The 22,054-nt window shown below is 40.2% G+C and overlaps 1 protein-coding gene across 1 annotated transcript in view; it reads left to right on the forward strand.

Moving 5' to 3' along the window:
- LOC122815693 (mucin-19-like) overlaps positions 1-22,054 on the forward strand; it is a gene marked incomplete in the record, with an annotated part of 520,597 nt that overhangs the window by 6,677 nt on the left and 491,866 nt on the right. The window contains 3 exon segments of the mRNA XM_044088393.1: positions 452-484; positions 1,424-1,483; positions 4,434-4,662. Of these exon segments, the coding sequence (XP_043944328.1) occupies positions 452-484; positions 1,424-1,483; positions 4,434-4,662 (322 nt within the window).

A 22,054-nucleotide genomic window follows, 5' to 3' on the forward strand; every position in this document is an offset into this window, starting at 1 on the left:
TGGCACAAGTCCCAGGAAAAACAGTTGCCGATGTATTTTTTCCTCATTCCAAGTAGAATTGGAGACTGAGAGATTCAACTCAACAATTACAGAATATAGCTTTTTAACATATTGTTTGTAGGCCTTAGTTCTATATTGCAGAACACCATGTTTATTTTCCTTGTTTGTAGACTATAAGAAGAATGCATATTCTCCATTCCATATTCCAGTGAGTAGTAATTGTGCTTTTTCAACAATTATAGTGGAGCACAACGTATTAATTGGTCAGACATTTTCATTAATGCCAAGATATAATATCAGCAAAGCATATATCTGCATTCTGAATATGGCACTTATTGATGTATAGTGAATAAGATCACATTTTCATACTTTGCAGCTGTGTGTTAAATCTTGTAAAAAAATGTTGAGCAATTAATAAATATCATTCATTTACTTTTTTAATTTTTGACAGGTGCTGTTGTTACTGCCCAAAGTGAAAATTCAGGTAAACTATTTTTTTATACCAAGTTAGTAAGCTTATCTACTGTTGCTGCGCTGCACAGGTATAACCTAATCTAACCCTGCCATTTACCCTAATAATGAGGCTGAGTTTCGGAGTATATTTCCTTGTTGAAGACCATTGTCATTGCAAATGCAGTCTTTACTGAACTGATTGTCATCATTCCCTTTGGTCATTTTCCCCTTCTGTACATTCCTATGTAACCAGATATTTATACTTTTCTACATTTTTAATCTATTTTGTGAATTTTCATTTATACTGTGTACTAAAGGGAGGTGTCTAATGGTCTTTGTGTTGCAGTCCACCTACTCACAAAAGTTAAAAAGTGATGTGGGGTGAAAGATGCTTACTTTTCAGGCTAGTTTCACAAAGTAATCAATTTTACAGAATCTGCATGCAGGATTCATAGATTAGTATTGCATATCTGTGCAGTGCTAATAGCGAAAGGGCTGACTGACTGAGGTAGATCACATCTCATCAGACCATTATTAACTTTGTGTGTGGATGACCATCAGCATCTACATGGCTGTTACATGTGTTAATTACTGTTGCACTATGTGCTACGTCTATAAATTGCAGCCTTAATGAACCATATATGAGACCTATTCCTAGAGGCAATGAGCTGCTGTCAATTCTGCTTTTATCACTGTATAACTGCAATTTTGAAGAATCCCCAGAAAGAAAGTCTTGTAATCTTGGCTTTTCCACAAAGTGGTACGATGCAAATCCCTGTGATAATATAGATGTAGACATAACAAGCTTTAGAGTAGATTTATATTCTGAATCTTAACAATATATTCTAACATGCACTGGCCATTTTTTCACATATACAGGAATTATTAGCATGTGCAATATTTCTTAACATGATTTTCATTTTCATGTATATGTGTCAAATAATAAGAAACTAACTGTTTTTCTTTCTAGGCTCTTTGGCATCTAATGTTCCTCTATCAATAGAGTCACTTATAGCAGCTGAAACTGTTGGTAAGTAACTAGTCATCATTTTATTTTCTCTTCAGCCAATATTACAGCATTATGAAATACTAACTTATGAAATGGCACAGACCTTATGAATATGGTTCTTAAACAAACAAAAAGTAAGCAGAGAACATGAAAGATTTAGTCCCCTGTTTAAGTTACAGCATGTAAGAATTTGTACCATACAAATCAGCATTCTAGGATGAGCATCTCCTGCTTATTTGGTGTGCCAATGGATAAAAGATAATTTGAGGTTTGTTTCTTTCCTATACATTTTTATCTACATATATACTATCGACTCTAATCAACTGACTCATGCACTTTCTTCTATACATGTTGCTCAATACTGTTTAATTTATAAAGCACAGCAATAAGCACTGTATAGTAAGGATTAATGTGGAAATGTTCAAATGAACAAATAAGTAGAAAGCAGTCAGTCGCATGAACAATCCACGAACAGGCAGGCAGTAACTTAGCTTTTCATATAATTAAAACGACACTTCAAGCTTAAAAAATTATTTTATTACTATAAACAGGTAAGCACTTTCACTTCGAGCTTCGTCAGACCATTGTTGGGTATATAAGGTTTTACATTCCTTTCCAGGATAGATTTAATGTTGGGCCCCCTTCTATATGAAACTTTAGGTTTATCCATTAATTTGGTCTTAAGGTTAGCATCTTTATTTATAAGGGCCCAGTTTTTAATTAAAATGTTCCCAAGGGCACCTGAATCCCTAGAAAAAGTTGTTATAAAACTAACATTAAATTCATTTTCTATCCTAGGATTCATGTCTGTTATGGTACTCACCATCTCCCCATTACATTCCAGTATATTCCTATTCAAAATGGGTTTAAAATGGCCCATCATTCTCTTCCTTTCCACTTCAACCATGATGTCATCCAAAAAACTAGGTGGGTAACCCCGCTTAAGGAACATGTTTCTCAAGTTTTGACATTCGTTGTCAAAATCTTGGTTAAGGGAATTCATTGTCAAAATATACCTAACAAAGGTCTGAAGAAATGTGGTAGATGCCCCTATTGTAAATGTATACAGTTAACATCAACAGTCACTGTTCTGGGTGAACAATATGACGTGCAGGGGAGATTTGACTGAAACACAAAAGGGGTAGTCTATCTTGTACAGTGCCAGGCATGTGTCTGCTTCTATGTGGGGAAAACAGAGAAACACTTTAAACAAAGAATTTAAGAACATCAATATAGCATAAATAAACAGAATACTATGAACACTTTGGCTAGACACATAATGAATTAATCAAGTCACCTTTTAAATATTTAGTAATTGAGCAAGTAGTACCCAACTATGGGGGGGGGGGTCCGTGGACTTTGAGGTTAGAGGAGCATGAGCTTTTGTGGCAATTAAGGATCAATGCACACTTATATCCTGGACTAAATAATTATTGTTCCTTGAAATGTATTTTAAAATTAAAGTCACTTTTAAGATAAATATGGAATAAGAACACCAAAATCTATGGTGTTTATTCCTGTTTATATGTTAATATATTAACATATTTAAATATATATATATATATATATATATATATATATATATATGTATACATATACATACATACATACATATTTTTTACATCACATAAGAATAATAATATGTTTGTGAATGAATCATGAATTTTTTGATCACATGACTTGATAATCACATGATATTTTAGGGTGGGTTTGTGATGTCATGAATCAGGAAATGTATTTAAATGTTCTTTTGAATGCCTTTTATTTGTCTGAAGAAGTTCATTTTATTTATGTGAATAAAAGTGCTCACATTAAAAGGTTTTTAAATTATAACTTGGATTATTGGATTATTTCCAGCTTCGAAGTGCCTGGATTCCTGTTTGGGATTTATTAGCTTGTGTTTCTTTCTTCTGAGTCTGTTTTGGTAAATTTAAGAACAGCTGTATGAAATATACAGTGCTATTTTGCATTATCAAGACTTCCATTTTTTTCTTTTTATTTGGGAAATGCACATAAAGGGATCTTTACTATAAGGTGGTATTTTCATTCACATAACTGAAGGTATTTGTTATATAGTGTTACTATAATAGCTTTTCTCCTTTACCATGTGATTCCCATGATGCAAACAATAAGATTTTTGCAAAACCTGTTAGAATATCCCCTTAAATGGATAAAGCAAAAATAGTGTATATGAATGAATAAAAAGAGTGAAAGACTTGCATGCACATAGGTAAATAATTTAAGAATGGTCCCTGCTTTAATGTAAATTTGTTGTCAAAAACATATTAAGTTTGTAGTAGCTAATGCTAAAACTAATGTCTGAAATTCTTAGCTCTGGCTAAATTGCGAAATATTGTAGTTCAAATCCGGAAGATAAAAAATTGCTATCATTAAATTGTCTGCATCTTTTTGCAGTGGTTGTCATGTCCCAAAATTTAAACTGGGAGACTGTCTTACCCCATTCTTTATTAGCTTCAGATTTTCATTTGTTAATTTCCAGTTATAGCACTGAATTCTTTGCAGCATATTTCCTAAAGTTCAACCATCTCTTTGTTGTTCTTTGTTTTGTGTGAGAGCATTGTGAAGCTTTTTGGTTGTCTGCAAGTATTATTGCACACTGAACACATTCAAACTACATAATGTTATCTGTGTATACCTCTGATGATGTCTTTGGTGCTGGAGTGTGTTGGTATATGAGTTTTCTTCTGTCTACAGCACAGGTGGGTTGAAACAATCATTGACTAAATGAGGAAATGTGTCAGTTTTTTAGCAAATTGACCTCACCTCAAGATACAGACTAAAAGTCATAATTTATCACTATGGCAAAAAGTACAAATTTAAGTTCTTATGACAACATTCAAAGTTGAATATAATCATTAACAAAAAAAATATATATATATATATATATATATATATATATATATATATATATATATATATATAAATTTATTTATTTATTTATTTATTGCAGAAACTTGCAACATTTGGGGAACAGGATCATTCAAACCCTTTGCTGGCAACTGCTTCCATTTAAAGACAACATGCAAAACTGCGATTACTTGGGACTGCGGTAATACTGTATCTGGGTTTAGTGTTGAAATAACTCGAAACACCTCATATTCAGTCAGTCAGATTAACATTATGATCGATGAAGTATCAATCAAATTAAATAATGTCCAAATCACTGTTAATGGAGAAAAGTAAGTAGGCTCTTACTTAAGCTAAGTCATAAATGAAACACTGTTGTGTATTGTCGCATTTTCACTTCCATTTGTAAGAGTTTGTCTGATCTTCAGTCAGTCTATGTACATAAATACTATAAGCACACAGACAGATGTATACACACACACACACACACACACACACACACACACACACACACACACACACACACACACACACACACACACACACACACACACACACACACACACACACACACAACAGTATCAGGGCTTACTGCTGTGTCTGGGGAACCAAGGTGGTTTGCTCACAACAAAAAAAATGAATAAAAATTTTTTTGTGTTTTTGACCTTCAGAGCATCTCTGTCATCCTCCCAGATTTTAAATGTTTTGTGATCAAATAATCACATGCTGATTGACGGAGGTGTGATTATTAATACTGAACACAAAAAAGGAAAGATGCATATTTTTAAATAACTCCATTGAGTAAATTGCCTCAGTTTTGGATGAAACACCATTTGCTAATCTCTAGGGATTGTTCTCAGTTATTCTTCACAATGCATGTTAGTTCTGAACTGTTGTCTTACTTTTACTCACAGTATCTTCTTTTACATAGATGCTGCCTTCTAAGTTTATAGTAGTGAAAATTCTTAACAATGGATGTTTTCCAGAGTCAAGACTTCACCAGCTTTGTTTGCCTATACTGAATAGTATGTCAGGATACAGTAGCTTTCAGTGCTAGGCAGTCCTTAAATTCAACAAATGGATAGAGATGGTCATTGAACATAAAAGCCAGAATGAACAAGTTCATCTCTGAGAAAAAGCTCTTCATCCAGCTCAGTTATGTAACTTGTATTGAAAAATGATAGAAATGTGATTTCTCTTTATGTGTAAAAAATGTATTGATCCATTGGGGAGGATTTTGTTCACCTGTACGACTGAAAAAGCCATGTATCATGCAGCTGACAATATCAGAAAGGTTATATTTAGAGGTAAGCAAAAAAGGAAAAAAAAAAAAAATATATATATATATATATATATATATATATATATATATATATATGTATTTATATTTATATATATTTATTTATATATATATATATATATATATATATATATATATATATATATATATATAGGTTACCTTCACTGCACCAAACGTTCACTTTCCCGGCAACCACATTCCTGAGACCAGTTCACCGACACTTCATTACACTGAATCACTATAGCTCGACTTTCAAATCACTGACAAGAAAAATCCCATCACCGACAATGGCAATTGTGTTACATCAGCAAAAACATCCACATAATATCCCCATGTACGTTGATGCCACATAATATCCATGCATATATTCACCAATAAATTACTTCAACTTCAGTGACTTTACTCACAGGATGCAGTCAAAATAAGTAAATTCCAGTCAATCAACAACATAGTCAAATCAACGTATAATGAATACAATTTCCACGCCGAACTGCAAGTATACATAAAAGAAGTATTTAGCAGAGAACTCAAGATATCTAGTGAAGCATCAGACTGTCATAATACATAGCATCTGAACACTGACACACTGAAAAAGTGAAGACTGCTCATGTAATAATTTGTAGGCAGAATGTTAGTCAGTGTTACAGTTTTAGTAGCCATGCTATATTCCTGACAAATTCCACAGCTATATATTCTTGTCTATTCTGTAGTATGTGTTGAAAGTGAGTGTGTATCTCCAACAACCTCTGTTTTTTTGGTGATGGAAACACACCAGTAGTTCTATGAACTCTTAACTTGTCAGTCCTGTCCTGCTCCCTAGATAAAGTCCACATAATAATATCAAGATCAGTAGCTCTATTGCCCAATAAACATTTCAGCCTCCTGTGCCATGCTTCAACAGAATTTTGTGTACATAGCAGGAACAGTTCATTCAGGTCTGAAACATTCCAAAGTCTTATTAGAAACAAAGGAGGGAATCTCATAGATGCAGCAGTGAGAGTGTTAAATTTACATAGTCTGCCATGCACATAATAGTCTGAGAAGTACTTCACCAGTTCATGTCCCTCCTCAGAAATACCTTCTTTAAGCACCACACAAGTTTCCATCACTTCATTTTCTTGCAAAAGGGCTAATGCAACCAATGATTTTATAGACATAACTCGAATGTCATATTACTGTTATAATTGGAAGTCAGACACAAACTTTGCACATTTCTCCATATATTTTGTCCAAAGTGGAACAAACACCCTTTGGGCTGCACATCAGAGAAATTTAGTCTAATACTTTTTAGACCAGCTATCTCGAAGTCTGAAAGAAAGTGCCATCCATCATCTAAATCGAAGCTCAGCTAAGGTCATAAAGATTATTAACTATAGTAAAAGGATATACAACTGTATCTGTAGACGTGTCAGCCATATGCTTATACACAAAAGAACCTTCCTTTAAAGTGTAAGAACTACAATCTATGGTCATTAGAGTGAGTTCATGCCTACCCTCAGTTAAGTGATATTTTCTATGGACTCTTCCTATCTGCTGTAAAAGAGCCTTTCTGTTTGGAATATTATGCACTGCAGTGAGGGAAGTAGAGGGTAATGCATCCTCCACAACTACACAAGGGATATCTCTGCTATACTTTGTTCTGACCTTCACTTCATTAGCAACTGTGTAATGCTCAACTTCACTAGGATCCCCACTGTGGTCATGTGAAACAGATACCACAAGTTCAACTCCATCTGTAACTTTTACAGTTACCGTTCTGCCTTTACACTGCAAACTCCTTTTATCTTTGCAACCCCAATAACATTTATTTCTTCTGCTGCATTCTAAATGGTATAAGTATCCTTCTATTTGCAGCATTTCTTTGCCCCTTTGTGAAAGCACCAAGGATAAATATTTCCAACAACTCTTGGACCTGGTAACACCAATTCTGCCATGATCACGTTGCATCCTAGAGACTGTTAAAGAGACATACCTGCTTTTATACTTCAGCGATAAAGGATGTCAGTGTCAGTACATTACATTTCGGTAATGTGGACTTTTGGCGATTAGAGGTGTCGGTGAGCTGGTCTTGTGAATGCGATTGTCAGGAAAGTGAACATTCGGTGTAGTGAAGGTAACCCATATATATAAATATATATATATATATATATATATATATATATATATATATATATATATATATATATATATATATATATATATAGAGAGAGAGAGAGAGAGAGAGAAATTTTAACATATGTGTTACAGCTTTAATGACAGCTCAATGATAGATAATGTTTATTTATTTATGTATTCATGCATGTATGTATTTATGTTCGTTTGTCTGTTTGTTTACTAGTATATTGTTCTGAGCAACACTGACCATTATACACAATAACAGTTCTTAGATAGCTGATAAGTAGATAGGAAAAATTTGTTTACAAAACAGCTATAGGAACATAATATACCTTTCCAAGTTTGCAGATGACTGCAAAGCTGGGAGCCGTTATTTACTCCCCAAGTGATGTAGACATCCTACAGAAAGGCATCACTGAGACCAATGACTTGTGTTGAAACCATTGCCTTAAGCTTAATGCCAAAAGATGCGTCATCATCCACTTTGGGAAAAACTCAGTTCCCACTAATTACCACATCAATGGGAGCCCATTGAACACTAAAGGCGTTATAAGAGATCTGGGGACACAGGCTGACAAGAACCTCTCCTTCGACCATCACATTGCCACTGTGTTCAGAAAGTCCTTCTATGTGGCACATCTCATTACCAAAGATTTTGCATCCAGGAAGAAAGAGGTCATCATCTCTCTCTACTCTTCCCTCATTAGGCCAATCATCGAGTATAATGTCCATTTGGCAGGTACCTCACTAGACACATGCAACAGCTGGAAAGGCCACAAAAGTACCTCATGAAGAGGATCCTAGGTCTTAAACACATGTCCTACATGACAGACTCAATAAACTCCAGCTATTCTCTGTCTCATATCGTCTACTAAGAGGTGATCTCTGCTTGACTTACAAAGCCATGTCTGACCCAGCTCTGTCAGAAATGCTACATCTAAAGACATCCCAATCCCTCTGCACCACATGCTCCAGAGACCTCAACGTCATTACCACAATCAACAGAACATGCTGGAGGGACAGGTTCATAACCCAGAGACTGCCCATGCTCTGGAATAGACTTCCCATACATTTGAAGCAGAGCACCTCACTGGCCCTCTTCAAGAGCAATCTTGATGAGTGGATGAGAAATAGAAAGTTCACCCTGGGGAATCACTGCAGGTGCTCTACTTGATAGAGGCACTGTGAACTAATGATGGGTGGCACGATGCCAAGGCACTTCTATTGGCTAGACTTGTAAAGGCTCCAGGGCCATTAGCCTAGTATACACCTATGAACCTATGAACCTATAAGAAAGTGCACAAAAGTGAGAGATTTACTATTCTCTATAAAAGTATAGAAAAAAATTTAAGATTAAACTCTATACAGAAATGTAACCTTGTCAAGAGAGATGGAGGCGGTGGAGAACAAGGGTAAAGAATTAGGTAATGTGACATCTTGGATGTATGTTTGTGCTACTGCATGCATGCCTTCCATACATTATACTTATGCAGACTTCAAGTTCACTTTCTAAGGTGCACCATCAGTAAAGTCTTGGTAATCTCCACTGAAAAAAATAAAAAATGGTAATGTGCTCAGTCATTCAGAAAAATACAGTGTTATTCTGTTTCAGACTTAATATTGGTAGAATAGGTCAGAAGGTTTAGCATAGCAGTATCAGTGGTTACCACAGGTCTGGAAGCCTAAATAGTGAAAGCAGGGATGAGGCTAGTGATTTTTCATTGAACAGAAAACTACTCTGATGAGTAGGTGTTTTAAGAACATCTAATGTTTCTTGTTTGTGTGATCTATTACATTTCTTCTGAATTCGCTCAGACCAGTCGACTAGTAATCACCCACTAACTTACCCAGCATCTTCCTACTACTTAAATAGAGTTTCTTCTATGCACTCATGGCTGAGAGACAAGAAGCATTTCTTATTTAACAAAAAAGAGACTAGCCTTTGAAAGAGGCAACAAATGAGTTTACCCCCATACCCTCCCCCGTGTTTGGATGCCTCAGTAATAGCAAGAAGCAGGCTGTTGTAAAACTGTAGAAAAGTCTTTAAATGGATGAGCAAATATATTAAAAAGGAAAGTGGGTGTTTCTGTGAAAAAACAGAAGTAAATAAAAGCCAAATACAAATTCAAAAGCAAAGGACAATAAGAAATAATTCAAACAGTAGTTAAGGGGCAACTTTATGAAATACACAAATAGTAAAGTAGTGAGCCTGTTGGACAGTATGTTTTTATACATTCTGCAAGAAAGCTGGGATACCTCAAAGAGTGGTCTTTGTCTCAACTGAGGAATGAAACTGCTCATTTCCTAATGAGCTAGCCAGGACATAGAGACCTACATCCTGTCCATTCACAACAATGTTCTCCATCACTATCTTAGACAGAGTTTACATTGGAAATTGCACAGTTGGACAATAGTTGCTTCTCATAGGCTGAGGCTGATACAGCATAGATGCATTCCTTGAGTATAGCCCATTGAAAGTTCTTATACACTCCCTGCCCAAATTGATACCTCTGTGCAGGTACCATAACAAAGTCCACAGTATATGATGCATTTGCTATAGTGGATATATGCATGGATGTGAGGCTCTTAGAACCCCCCCCCCCCCACACACACACACACAAGAGAAAGCTGTGACTTATTGATAAGAACAGTAGATCCGAGAAGAGGGAGCATGTTAAGTGTTATAGCTTGAAAGGATAGGTACATAGTGAATACTGTAGATTTTAGCAGCAGCAGCTGCATGTCAGAGGAAGATTGATGACATTCTTTATGCTGGAACAAATGACTTGAATGGAAAACTCCTGAAACTTTTCAGAGCAGTACAGTAATTCCAGGAAATGGGAAGAGACTAGTGATTATAGAGGGTGGTGAAGCTCGAGTGATTTGCATAACTGTAAATTATGCAAGGCACTGATTGTCATGTGTGGCTGGATATGTGAGATCACTGACTTTTCTTGTAATTTAACTGGATGTCATTACCCAGTTTCAGGCAGATTACAGTGGGCATATGAAGGAATTGTGAGAAGGAAATGGGTGGTTTTAGACAGTAACAGGTAATGTTGAGCCTGCATTGTAGTGTCACTGTTTAAAGAAATAAAAGGGTTTTTCCTTGTTTGATGACTGTAATTGCATATTTCCTGGACCCTAAAATAGAAATTCAAAAGTCAGTGAAAACAGGAGTTGCATGGTCCAGGTTTAAGCCAGACCATAAAGTGTTCCGTTCTGGATATTAATAAATAGGTGCATCAAATTTGCATTCAGCTATTCAAAGTCAGAGCCTTATAATTATTTTAGTGTCACTTGTGAGTTAGGGTATTCATAATGTGTACATTTTATCAAGAATATCACAAAACTAGGACCACATTCCACATTCACTTTATCAGGCTTTATTTTTAATTAAAAATCAAATAATTTCTAGCAGGGAGATGAGCATTGCTGGACCCTAAAATAGCACAACAGAGTGGATTACAATGCTCCAAGAATGGTGTTCTACAGTTTGACAATGGTTCCCTGAATATAAAAAGTCAAAAGACATGATTTGTGTTAACATCATTCATGAATTCTACAGGGCATTAACTGTTCTTTTATCCTCCTTAGATTTCTTATTCAGTTTCTTACATGATCTTTGAAGGATTACAATGAGTTTACTTTAAGTGATGTGGCATTCATATTATCATGTATTTATGTGCATTTTTGGGAAGAGATAGCCCATGCTGAAGGATTGATGTCTGTCAGTGTCACATAAATTATTATGTATAATTGCTCTTATCTTGGACATTTTGGGCCGGATTCACAATGGCTTGCACAGAGTCTAAGAGTAGAGTAAGACTCCATGTAGCCATCATATCCGATGAGTGATCCAGGAACAGCCTGCAGGGGTGTGCAAGAGAGCTCCTAAAATGGTTCTTACACGGACAGGGTCGGGTTATGCAAATTACTTCAATTGCAGGTGAAAGGCATGCAAATGAGGTAGATTTGCAATTCAGGAAACCTGAACCTGTCCGAGTAAGAGCAGTGTTATCTGTAGAAATGTACTCAGTTGACAACTGAGCACCGTTCTGCAAATAGCAAAACGGAGCCGTGACAGCTCCAAATAAAGGTTGCATCCAGTGCAGGGAGCATGCCAATGGCCAAATATATGATCAATGGCAATGTTACCTGATGCAATATGAAAAAAAAAATTTTTTCTTACGATTTCTGATGTTCATGCGTAGCGCAGCTCTGCGCAAATGGGCTGCTCACTAAAAAGCAGAAAAATAAAAATTAAAACCCACAAATGTGGATTTTATTTAAATTGTTAATTTACAATGCAAGGGAATGGCAGGCTGAAGACAACATGGCCACCGAGTAAAGGTTGCTAAGGGGGGAAGCACAGTCTAAGAGATGTAACCAAGCATTAGTAGGCAATCCTATGCAAAGGAGGGTTAGGATAGTGAATCGCAGGTTTACATAGCAAATGAGCACAGTCAGTGGAGTGTAGGAGTAGGATTAGGGGAGTAACAAAAAGTAGGTGACATCATGAGTGGGGTATGTATGAAAGAAGGGAAGCTCATTGGAGCAGAGTGGCATGTGTCAGCTGTCATTTACACATCATTGAAAGAGGTGTGTCAACAGGTAGGCTAGGTAAAGGCAAGAAATGGAAGGTGTATGCCATGAATAACACCAAAGTTTCTTGCTGCGTGGGTATGCGCTCGTGTGCGTGCCTGTAAACCTGAGTAAGACAGTGTGCTTGCGTGTAAGCGTGAGTGCACGCGTTTAAGCTGGAGTAAGCATGTATAACGCAGTTTAAAGTGTTGTAAGCACGTTTACACTGGAGTGCACGCGTTTAACCCGAATAAGCAAGTTGTAGTCCGTATAAGCATGTGTGCGTGAATGTGAGCTGCTGTGAGCGTGTTTGCGCTTGTGTGCATGCTGCTACCACCCCGAGGAAACTGAAAGGAAATAGGAAGCACAACAAATAGCAGGAAGCTACCAGGGAGTACTTGCAGAGTTAGCAGGTGAAAACAATCAGAATCAGGCAATTACACAGGCAGTACACTAGCCCAGCCCAGCCTAGCACTTAAAACTCTGCAAACAACAGTCCATAATGTTTCTCACAAGAGACACTGCAGTAAGCTAATAGAAGTGAAAACTGAAAAAGCTTTACTGAGACAAAGAAATGTTAGGGGCTGCCATTGCTGTTATAAGTTGACATATGCAACATGCTGAGGTTGGTGACAATGGAAATGCTGCTGGACAACCCACAGTGAGGAGACAGAGAAGAGTGTACAGACCCAGGGTAACCTACCAGGAGCTACATGAGCTGGGGATAGTGGAGCGCTATAGAGTGGACAGAGACCTCCTGCAGCAAATTGCTGAGCTGTGCAGGCCACACCTCACACACAGAACCAACAGAGGGGAACCCCTCCCAGTGGAAACCAAGGTATGTGTTGGCCTAGGAATATTAGCAACAGGTACCTTCCAGAAACCAACTGGTGATATGATGGGGATATCACAGGCATCAGCATCCAGGGTACTGCACCATTTCCTGGATGCCATGTCAGCACATGTCGTTGATCATGTATCTTTCCCTAATTCCCGTGAGGTATTGGCCAGCAATATGCATCTCTTCCAGCAAATAGCGGAATACCCTGAGGTAGTGGGCGCAATAGACTGCATGCACATACGCATCAAAGCACCAGCTGGCGAGTGGGGTAGGGTCTACTTCAACCACAAGGGCTTCCCCTCCATCAACTGCCAGGTTGTGCGTGATGCCCAGGGCATAATACTGAATGTGTGTGCTGGCTGCCCTGGAAGCTACCATGATTCCCATATCTGGCATCTGCCACAGCTGTACCAGACATTTCCCAGTGGGGACATCCCACATGGTCACCTAGTGGGGGATGCTGGCTATGCACTGGAGCCGTGGCTGATGACACCCATCAGGAACGCACACATACCTGAACAGGAACGCCATAATGAGGCACACACACAAACCCGAAATGTAATCACGCGTGTGTTTGGGCTGCTCAAGTCACGGTCCCGGTGCCTGGACACATCTGGTGGAGCCTTGCAGTACTCACTAACTACATGTACCCAAATTGTCATGGTATGTACTATGCTACATAATATGATCCTGTGAAAACAGATGCAGCAGGACCAGCATAGGCCTGGGCCAAACAGCCCCCCACCATTGCCAAGGTCATCACAGGCAGAGCGTAACTCAGAGGAGGAACAACCAGAGCCTGCCCCAGTAGGCAGAAGGAGGCATGCTCAGCATGCTTTGGCCTTGGCAAAGAGGCAACACATAGCACATACACTGGCTCAGTAGGAACTCTGGAAATTATACCTCTCTCTGACATGCACATATAGTAAAAGGGATGCCTAAGTTGGTACTGCCTGCTTTCAAACATGTACAGGGAGTTTAGTATGTGCATCTGACATAGGCGGCCCTGCAGCACCACCTGAGGCATGATTGTCATGTGTTAAGCAATTTAAAGCAGTGCTAAACAGCATTTACCACCATGTAGTATATGCAAACAGAATCGCACACACCAACTAGTGCAACTGTGGTCAATGTTGAGTAATACTGGGCAACGTCCAGCAAAGTTGGTGAATATTTAGCAATGTTGGACAAGCCTGGTCTAAGTAGGGCATAGTTGAACAAAAGCCAACATGCTCATATTTGCTTAACTGGCCCTTAAGCAGTCTGGTCTGCTCAGTATGAAAATATAAAGCAGTGATGGGCCTCGAAACCAGGATACTGTGCACTATAGTTAAAGTACTGAACCACTAAACCATGACAGTATTGCAGTGGTCAGCCAGTATGAAGGAATGTTGATAAGTCTATGCAAAGTATCTCATGGAAACCCTGCAGGCACAGCATAATCCCTGTTGAGTTATGACACAAAGGTAAGTCCTGCAGTAAGAACAGAACTTGACTTCCAACACACACACACAGTATAAATGTTAATATTGGTCATGTTTGCACACATCCACAAATGTAGTGGACCTCAGATCACTACATACTGAAAGGTCACACTGGGCATGCTCACACACTTGAATAAATGAGACAAATGTCAGGCAACAAAACATGGAAAGCCTGAACTGGGCATGCTCACACACTTAGGCCATGTCTGAGTACAACAGTGGGCCACACATATCTGGCAGTTGCATGTGTTAACCCAGGAACCTCTCACTATCCAGCAATCCACCATATGCACACAGTTACATGACAACAGACACATATATAATATAGTGGAACCCTGTCTTAATCAAATATGTTCTGCAGATACCTAAGTTGTTCATAGAAACTGGGAAAGTAAAGACAATAAAGCCCTGCAAACAGTATCAGCAATAAATATTGTGCATCCCGAACAAAAGCATAGGTTCAGAGGTCGATACTAGGCTATCTGCCCTAGGGCATGTACATGCCTAGCCAGAGTGTGTTTGGCTTTTGCAACCCTGTCAGATTACTACACTGTGCCAGTGAATAATAGGTCACACAGGATAGCCCATGTACGTCTAGGCTAGTGTGCCTCTGTCTAGCAGGGACACAGAAGATATCCCAGGAGTAAACATACGATCACCCATACAGCCATCAAGATGTCCCCTGTAGGTGGTCAGTGGGTGGCTCTGCCTATGTGAAACTGTGATCATAATCCAGAGTGAGTGGAGGCCCTGGGATAAGAATCTGTCCCTCCAGCATGTCATATTAACATCTGTGCTGAGGTCTATGTCTCTGTAGTGTATAGCTCCAAGGGAGTCAGATATCCTGAGGTGGAGCATGTCCAGTAATTCTGGGTTGGGTATTTCTGTAAACAACAGGCACACATCATATCCGAGTAGGTGGTAAGCGACTGAGTATAGCTGGAGTTACTGCATCCGAACTGTGCAGGTCATCCGTGTGAGTCCCTACATCTGCTTGGTGAGGAACTTCTGTGGCCAGTACAGTTGCTGCAGGTGTTGGGTAAGGTACACCTCAAATGTGGCATTGTAACCAAGCATGGTTGTGATGAGTATAGAGGCACAATGACCTCACTTGATCTAGATGTGAAACCATATGGGATAAGGTGGCTTATATAGAAGGTCTGTCCAACCACTTTGGCAATGTGAATGTCAAAGGCGACAGTGCAAACAAGTCATGTCCCCATTCACCTAATAACTCCTACCATATGTAATGGAGTACTACCTATGTGGTAATGTGTGGGCATGTTGCTATTCCCAAAGGGGATGACTATGCAACTAATGGCATTTAGCTGTAGGCCATGGCTCAGGCACCAGTCATCCATCTCTGTGAGACCCTGTTTGAGTATGCATGTGGCAGCTGGAGAGTTGATTATGGCACCCAGTTTGCAGTCAAGTGCGAACAAGGTCAGCCATATTCCCCCATGGTAGTCTGTACATCAGATAAATATATACTGGACAAGAGAGGTCCCAGGACCAAGCCGTGTGAGATGCCACGTGTAACTGGTGTGTAGTCAGACATGGCACCTGCAATTCTGACCATGTGGGTGCTATCCCTGATCCAGGTAGCAATCCATCATGTGAGATATGTGTCCATATCGATGGTGGTGAGCCTATGCATAATGGCCCAGAGGGTTATTGTGTGGAAGGGGTTTGCAAGGTTCAGGTAGGCTGTGTGGACAACTGTCCCTATGTCGATGGACCTGTTAATCGTCTAAAGAATACAAATATGTTGAAGAGGCAAAATCTGCCCACAACAGTGCTGAAATGTGTAGGATACAGTGTCTGTAGGTTCCCAATGTCTATGTGTAAGAGACCCATGACAATACACTCCATAGCGTTGCAGAACAGGCTAGTTAGGCTTATAGGGCAATATTGTCTGTGGTCCGTTGTGGCACCAACTCTGTGGAGTGGGACCTCTGCTGCTGTATTCCATTCCGTGGGTACATATCCTGTAGTAACTCCGATATTGCACAGTGATGTAATGTGAGGGTTACGTCTGTCATGAAGCTCGTGTAAGATGCATGCCGGGACACCATCTGGTCCCATTGATGCTGTGATGTATGCTTTGGAGAGGGCAGAACTCACCTATTACTGTGTGATGTCAGGGAGGTTACACTCTGTTGGGATGGATAGTTGCTCCCTAGGGGGGATGGGGGAGACATCTGCACTGAACCTGTTTTCCAGGATGTTGGCAATGCCAGTGGGTACAGGGTACGTTTAGTCAGTATGCAGTAACTCACAGCATATCAGTGAGTGTCCACCCAGGTTCCTGACATAACTGAAGAAGGACTTGTGATAGTCCTACATGTCTGGTGCAATTGTCCGTGAGAAGCAGCCCTTAGATAAGTTCATGAGTGATCGTAGCTGTCTACTAGTACACATCACAGATGCTTTCCCCATCTGGGATTGTGATCTATCATGTAGTAGCTTCCTCCTGATGTTGTACAGTTTATTAATGGCTGGGGTCTATCAGACAGGTCCCTGCCATTGGAGGAGTGAGTCCTGTTGTTATTTGGGCTAGCACAATCCATGCAGTCCACTGGGTGTCCATAGAATGTGTATGTAAAGGATTCAGCAGTCAGAGCCGTATTTACCACTGTCTCAGGGTCTCTGAAGGATACCACTTTGCTTTGGTGAAGTGAGATGTTGGCTCATGAGAAGTTCACCAAGATTACCCAGGATGGGTGTGTGGAGGGTATATGTATGTCCAGTGAGATATATGTATGTTCTGACCTTACCAATGAGGGGTATATTGCTGGTGTGGAACATAGAGTCCCCATGTTGGTAATGATCAGGTCCAATATGTATTCCCCCTTGTGGCTGTGGTGACTGGTTGTGCCATAGCATATGAATTTACAAATTGCAGCGACTATAGGGCAAGGGTGTTGGGGCTTGAGTAGTATCCCCTGTCAATATTTGTATATTCAAAGTCACCCAATATAATGGTGTTTGTGGAGATCTTCATATTCTCCACTGTTCCCAGGAATGCCGAGTGTGGTTCCTGAGTATGGGAGGGTGGTCTGTAGCAGGCAACAAACTGAAAGGCAGTTTTGCACAATGGTAGTTGCATATGTATGGTCTGTGATGCTTTGTGCAGTGCTACTAACCCGGAGGTGTGTGTATCTGTGATGTATATGGATACCCCCCCAGTTGTGTTGTCCGTTCCAAGTCCTGTGGTCAGAAAGCATGGAATGAAACATAACCTGGTAGTGCTGGTGTGCATATGTGAGCCTGAACTATGCGTCTGTTAGTGCACAGATATCGCTATCCTCCATACTGAGGAGAGTCCTGAGTGGCCGCAATATATGGGTAACACATCTGGTGTTGAGCAGCATTACCCTTAGTGTCATTTAACCTGTAATGTCTATGGAGGTGGGTTTGTCTTTTGAGCCCTGCTCAACAAATGCACTATGGTGGTAGCAAGAGCCTTTGCCAGCATTAGAAGGTCCAAGGGTGACAGGTGCAAGCTGTCCATAGTAAAGCTACGTGGCATGCCAAGCATGTCACCACAGGCTGACAGACGCTGTATCCCCTATGAATGACACCAATTTGTTAGCCAACTGTTAAATGTGATATGTTTGTCTGTATACTGTGACATAATAATTGGTGGGTGTAAAATGCTAGACAAGGTCAGGGTCATACTGCCCTGGGCTACATGATCAGAGTGTTCCTCCATTTACCATGTCATGTGGTCCAGGGAGTAACGTCTAAGGTTTTACGCACCAGCATGGACAATGATGGTGCCAGTCCTGTACTTGCTTTGGAGTGACCTGACTGCATGTGTTATGTGGCAGATCCTGGCACCCAACAGACAGCCCAAAGTGACTATTCCCATGTTTGGGCTGGTGAGTGGTACGTCATTGTGTCTGACAATAAGTGTCGCCTATTACAAGTGTATTAGATGTGTTGTTTAGTCCGAAGGGCAGTGACTGTGTGGCACACTGACATTGTGAACTATGTGATATGTGGGTATTGTAGTGGGGTAGCAGTTGTGTGTGTGCCTGCTGTGGAGGTCTCTGCTGCTTAGGCAGAGTTAATTCACAACATCCGAGTATGTCTATGTGTGATAATGTGGTTTGAGTGCTGTCGCCAGAGGATATGTGAGACTGATATGTGGTGTGTGTGGTTACCTTCACCACCTGATAGACTGTGCCAGTCATGGGTCGAGAGAGTTCAGCACCCTGTATGTCTCTATAGGTGCATCTCACACATATATCTGAGTTTGTCGGGAGGAGGAGAGGGTTGTCTGTGTACATGAGGCAGATGTGACATTGTGTCAACATCACAATATTCACCAGCTGGACTGGAGAGTACATATGAAACCGACCCCTGGACATGCCGGGATATTATGACATACACTGTAGCCAGATCACAAAGGATCAGTAGGGTGTTAAAGTGTGTAAAAGAGTATAACAGGGAATAGTGCTCAGGTTCATTGGTGTTCTGTAAAGAGTATCTGAGAAGGAGTCCAGACTGAATCATGACACCTCCGAAAGCTATGTCATATATAGCAATGTACACCCATATATGTCCGGAGTCAGAGCCAACTGTACCTGACTGAGAATGCTGACATCCTGACAGACAGGCCCATATATACAGACCCACCTCCCACTGAAGATAGTCCATATCATCATACTAGGAGATATCACATGTAGAATGGATGAACAGCTACCCCCAATGCCAATAGCATGGAAGCAAGTGGAATACATTGATTCCCAATATGTGTCATGCATAAACTACAGAACAAACAGATCCTGCACCTGAACAGTCAGCTGAACCTCCCCCTCTACACAGGATGTGGAACCATTGAATGTGTTACAGCAACATATGGCACTCCACACAACTGTTGGTGCACAATACACCATGGGAAGTACAGTCCAGTATGCCTATGAAGTCTGATCTGCAAGGCCATGGAGTTCATCATGGTTGAAGTCATAAACAGAGCTATTGGAAGCTGACATACACACAACCCTACTAACTGTGGCATGTTCATGTGCAGATCATGGTTCCCAAACATGCTAGACTGTTTGCAAGGCAGCCACCCAGGACATACATCACTGAACACAGCTACACATGTCTCACATAGACCTTGAATAGCCCTTTATCAACATCCCAGACACATGTAGTACCCACAAAACCAACAAGCTGTGCATAGATATGTGTTGACATATGAAGGGATGTCAGTGTGTCCACAGATAGATCACACAAGGTAAGTATTATGAGTTCCTGTTAAAGCTGTTGACACCCGACGACCCACATGGACCATTCCTGGAATGGCATAAAACAAAGTGTACACACATTGCCATCTCCAGTCTGATGATGTTACCATCCTATAAATACAGCAGGAGAAGAAAAACCAGCCAGTAAAGCAAATAGTGTGCCGTGGTAATGCGGCTCTCTCTAGTATCATAACATAGTTAGGTAGGGGTTTGAAGCTTGCAAACACTGAGTGTGTGTGTGTGTGTGTGTGTGTGTGTGTGTGTGTGTGTGTGTGTGTGTGTGTGTGTGTGGGAGGGGTGTGTGTATGTGTGCAAATGTCTTTGAAAGGCGTGCCCTTTTTGGAGACAGGGAAAACACACTAAAAGAGATACATTCCTCTTTGGAAAGACTGATGATATCACCATCCTACAAATATAGACGGAGAAGAGAAACCACCCAGTAAAGCAAATAGCACACCGTGTTAATGCATCTCTGTCTAGTATCATACCATAGTTAGATAGGGGTTTGAACTTTGCAAATGCTGACTGTGTGGGGGTTATGTGCAATTGGGAGTGCCCTTTCTGGAGACTGGGAAAACACACTAAAAGAGGTACATTCCTCTTTGGAAAGACTGATGATGTCACCATCCTACAAATACAGACGGAGAAGGAAAACCACCCAGTAAAGCAAATAGCACACCATGTTAATGCATCTCTCTCTAGTATCACAACATAGTTAAGTAGGGGTTTAAATTCTGCAAACGCTGACTGTGGGGGGTGTGTGTTATGGTGCCATTGTCCTTTGAAAGGAGTGCCCTTTTTGGAGACTGGGAAAACACACTAAAAGAGGTACATTCCTCTCTGGAAAGACTGATGATGTCACCATCCTACAAATACAGATGGAGAAGGAAAATCACCCAGTAAAGCAAGTAGCGTGCTGTGTTAATGCATTTCTCTCTAGTATCATAACATAGTTAGGTAGAGGTTTGAATCCTGCAAACACTAACTGCATGTGTGTGTGGGGGAGTGTGTATGTGTGCAATTGTCTTTGAAAGGAGTGCCCTTTTTGGAGACTGGGAAAACACACTAAAAGATGTACATTCCTCTTTGAAAAGACTGATGATGTCACCATCCTACAAATACAGACGGAGAAGGGAACCACACAGTAAAGCATATAACATGCCGTGGTAATGCAGCTCTCTTTAGTATCATAACATAATTAGGTAGGGGTTTGTATCCTGCAAATGCTGACTGTGTGTGTCACTGTTGGTCAATACAGTGTGGGTTTTGCTTTTACTATGGTATGACATATTATGATTACAACAGTAAGTGCATTGCACACATCAGGTATCTGCGTGGCAAATATATATGTGTACATGTCCCCTCAATCAGTACATAGGTGTGAAGCCTGCATACTACATGAATACATTTGTTTCCATTGACAGGTTGTGCTGCTGCTTCTCAGATCGTAGGTCACATATGTATGTATGTGACAAGGCCATCTACTGTCGTGATCTGTGGCCAAGGTCATCTGTGCCACACACACCCATGACAGTTACTTAAGAGTAGTGTGAGTGAGGGTATATGCCTGGGGTATATGTCAGACATGTTCATACACAACAACGACCACCAATAATGGACAGTCTTTATAGGTGTACAACTGCCTTGTGGATATGCATTCAGGCATCTAATGTCTTATGTGATACACCTTGGGACTCCACAATACCTATGGATATGTGGATACCAAGGGACACATGACATAACATGAGGCTGTATGTACACATTGGTACCCAACATACATGTTGAGGGCTACCACCTGTGTGGTACTGACGGGATAGTATGTATAGTACATGTGGATGACTATTCCATAGTCAGCTTACTGCTATACAGCATGTATCAGACAACAGGTATCTGTATGATACCCTTGTGTAGGATATTCGTCCTATCCAGGGAATGCATTGTAGGCCAATGTATGCATTTCCAGATTTGGATGGACACATCCCTAGTGTGTTTGCATGTACCTAAGGGGGCTATATGCCAAACAGGTACCATTCCATACATGCCTGAGCCTGTGGCCAAGGTCATCTGTGCCACACACACCCATGACAGTTACTTAAGAGTAGTGTGAGTGAGGGTATATGCCTGGGGTATATGTCAGACATG

Source organism: Protopterus annectens, chromosome 11.part0 (genome assembly GCF_019279795.1).
Source record: "Protopterus annectens isolate FY-2018-M chromosome 11.part0, PAN1.0, whole genome shotgun sequence".
NCBI classification, from domain to species: domain Eukaryota; kingdom Metazoa; phylum Chordata; order Ceratodontiformes; family Protopteridae; genus Protopterus; species Protopterus annectens.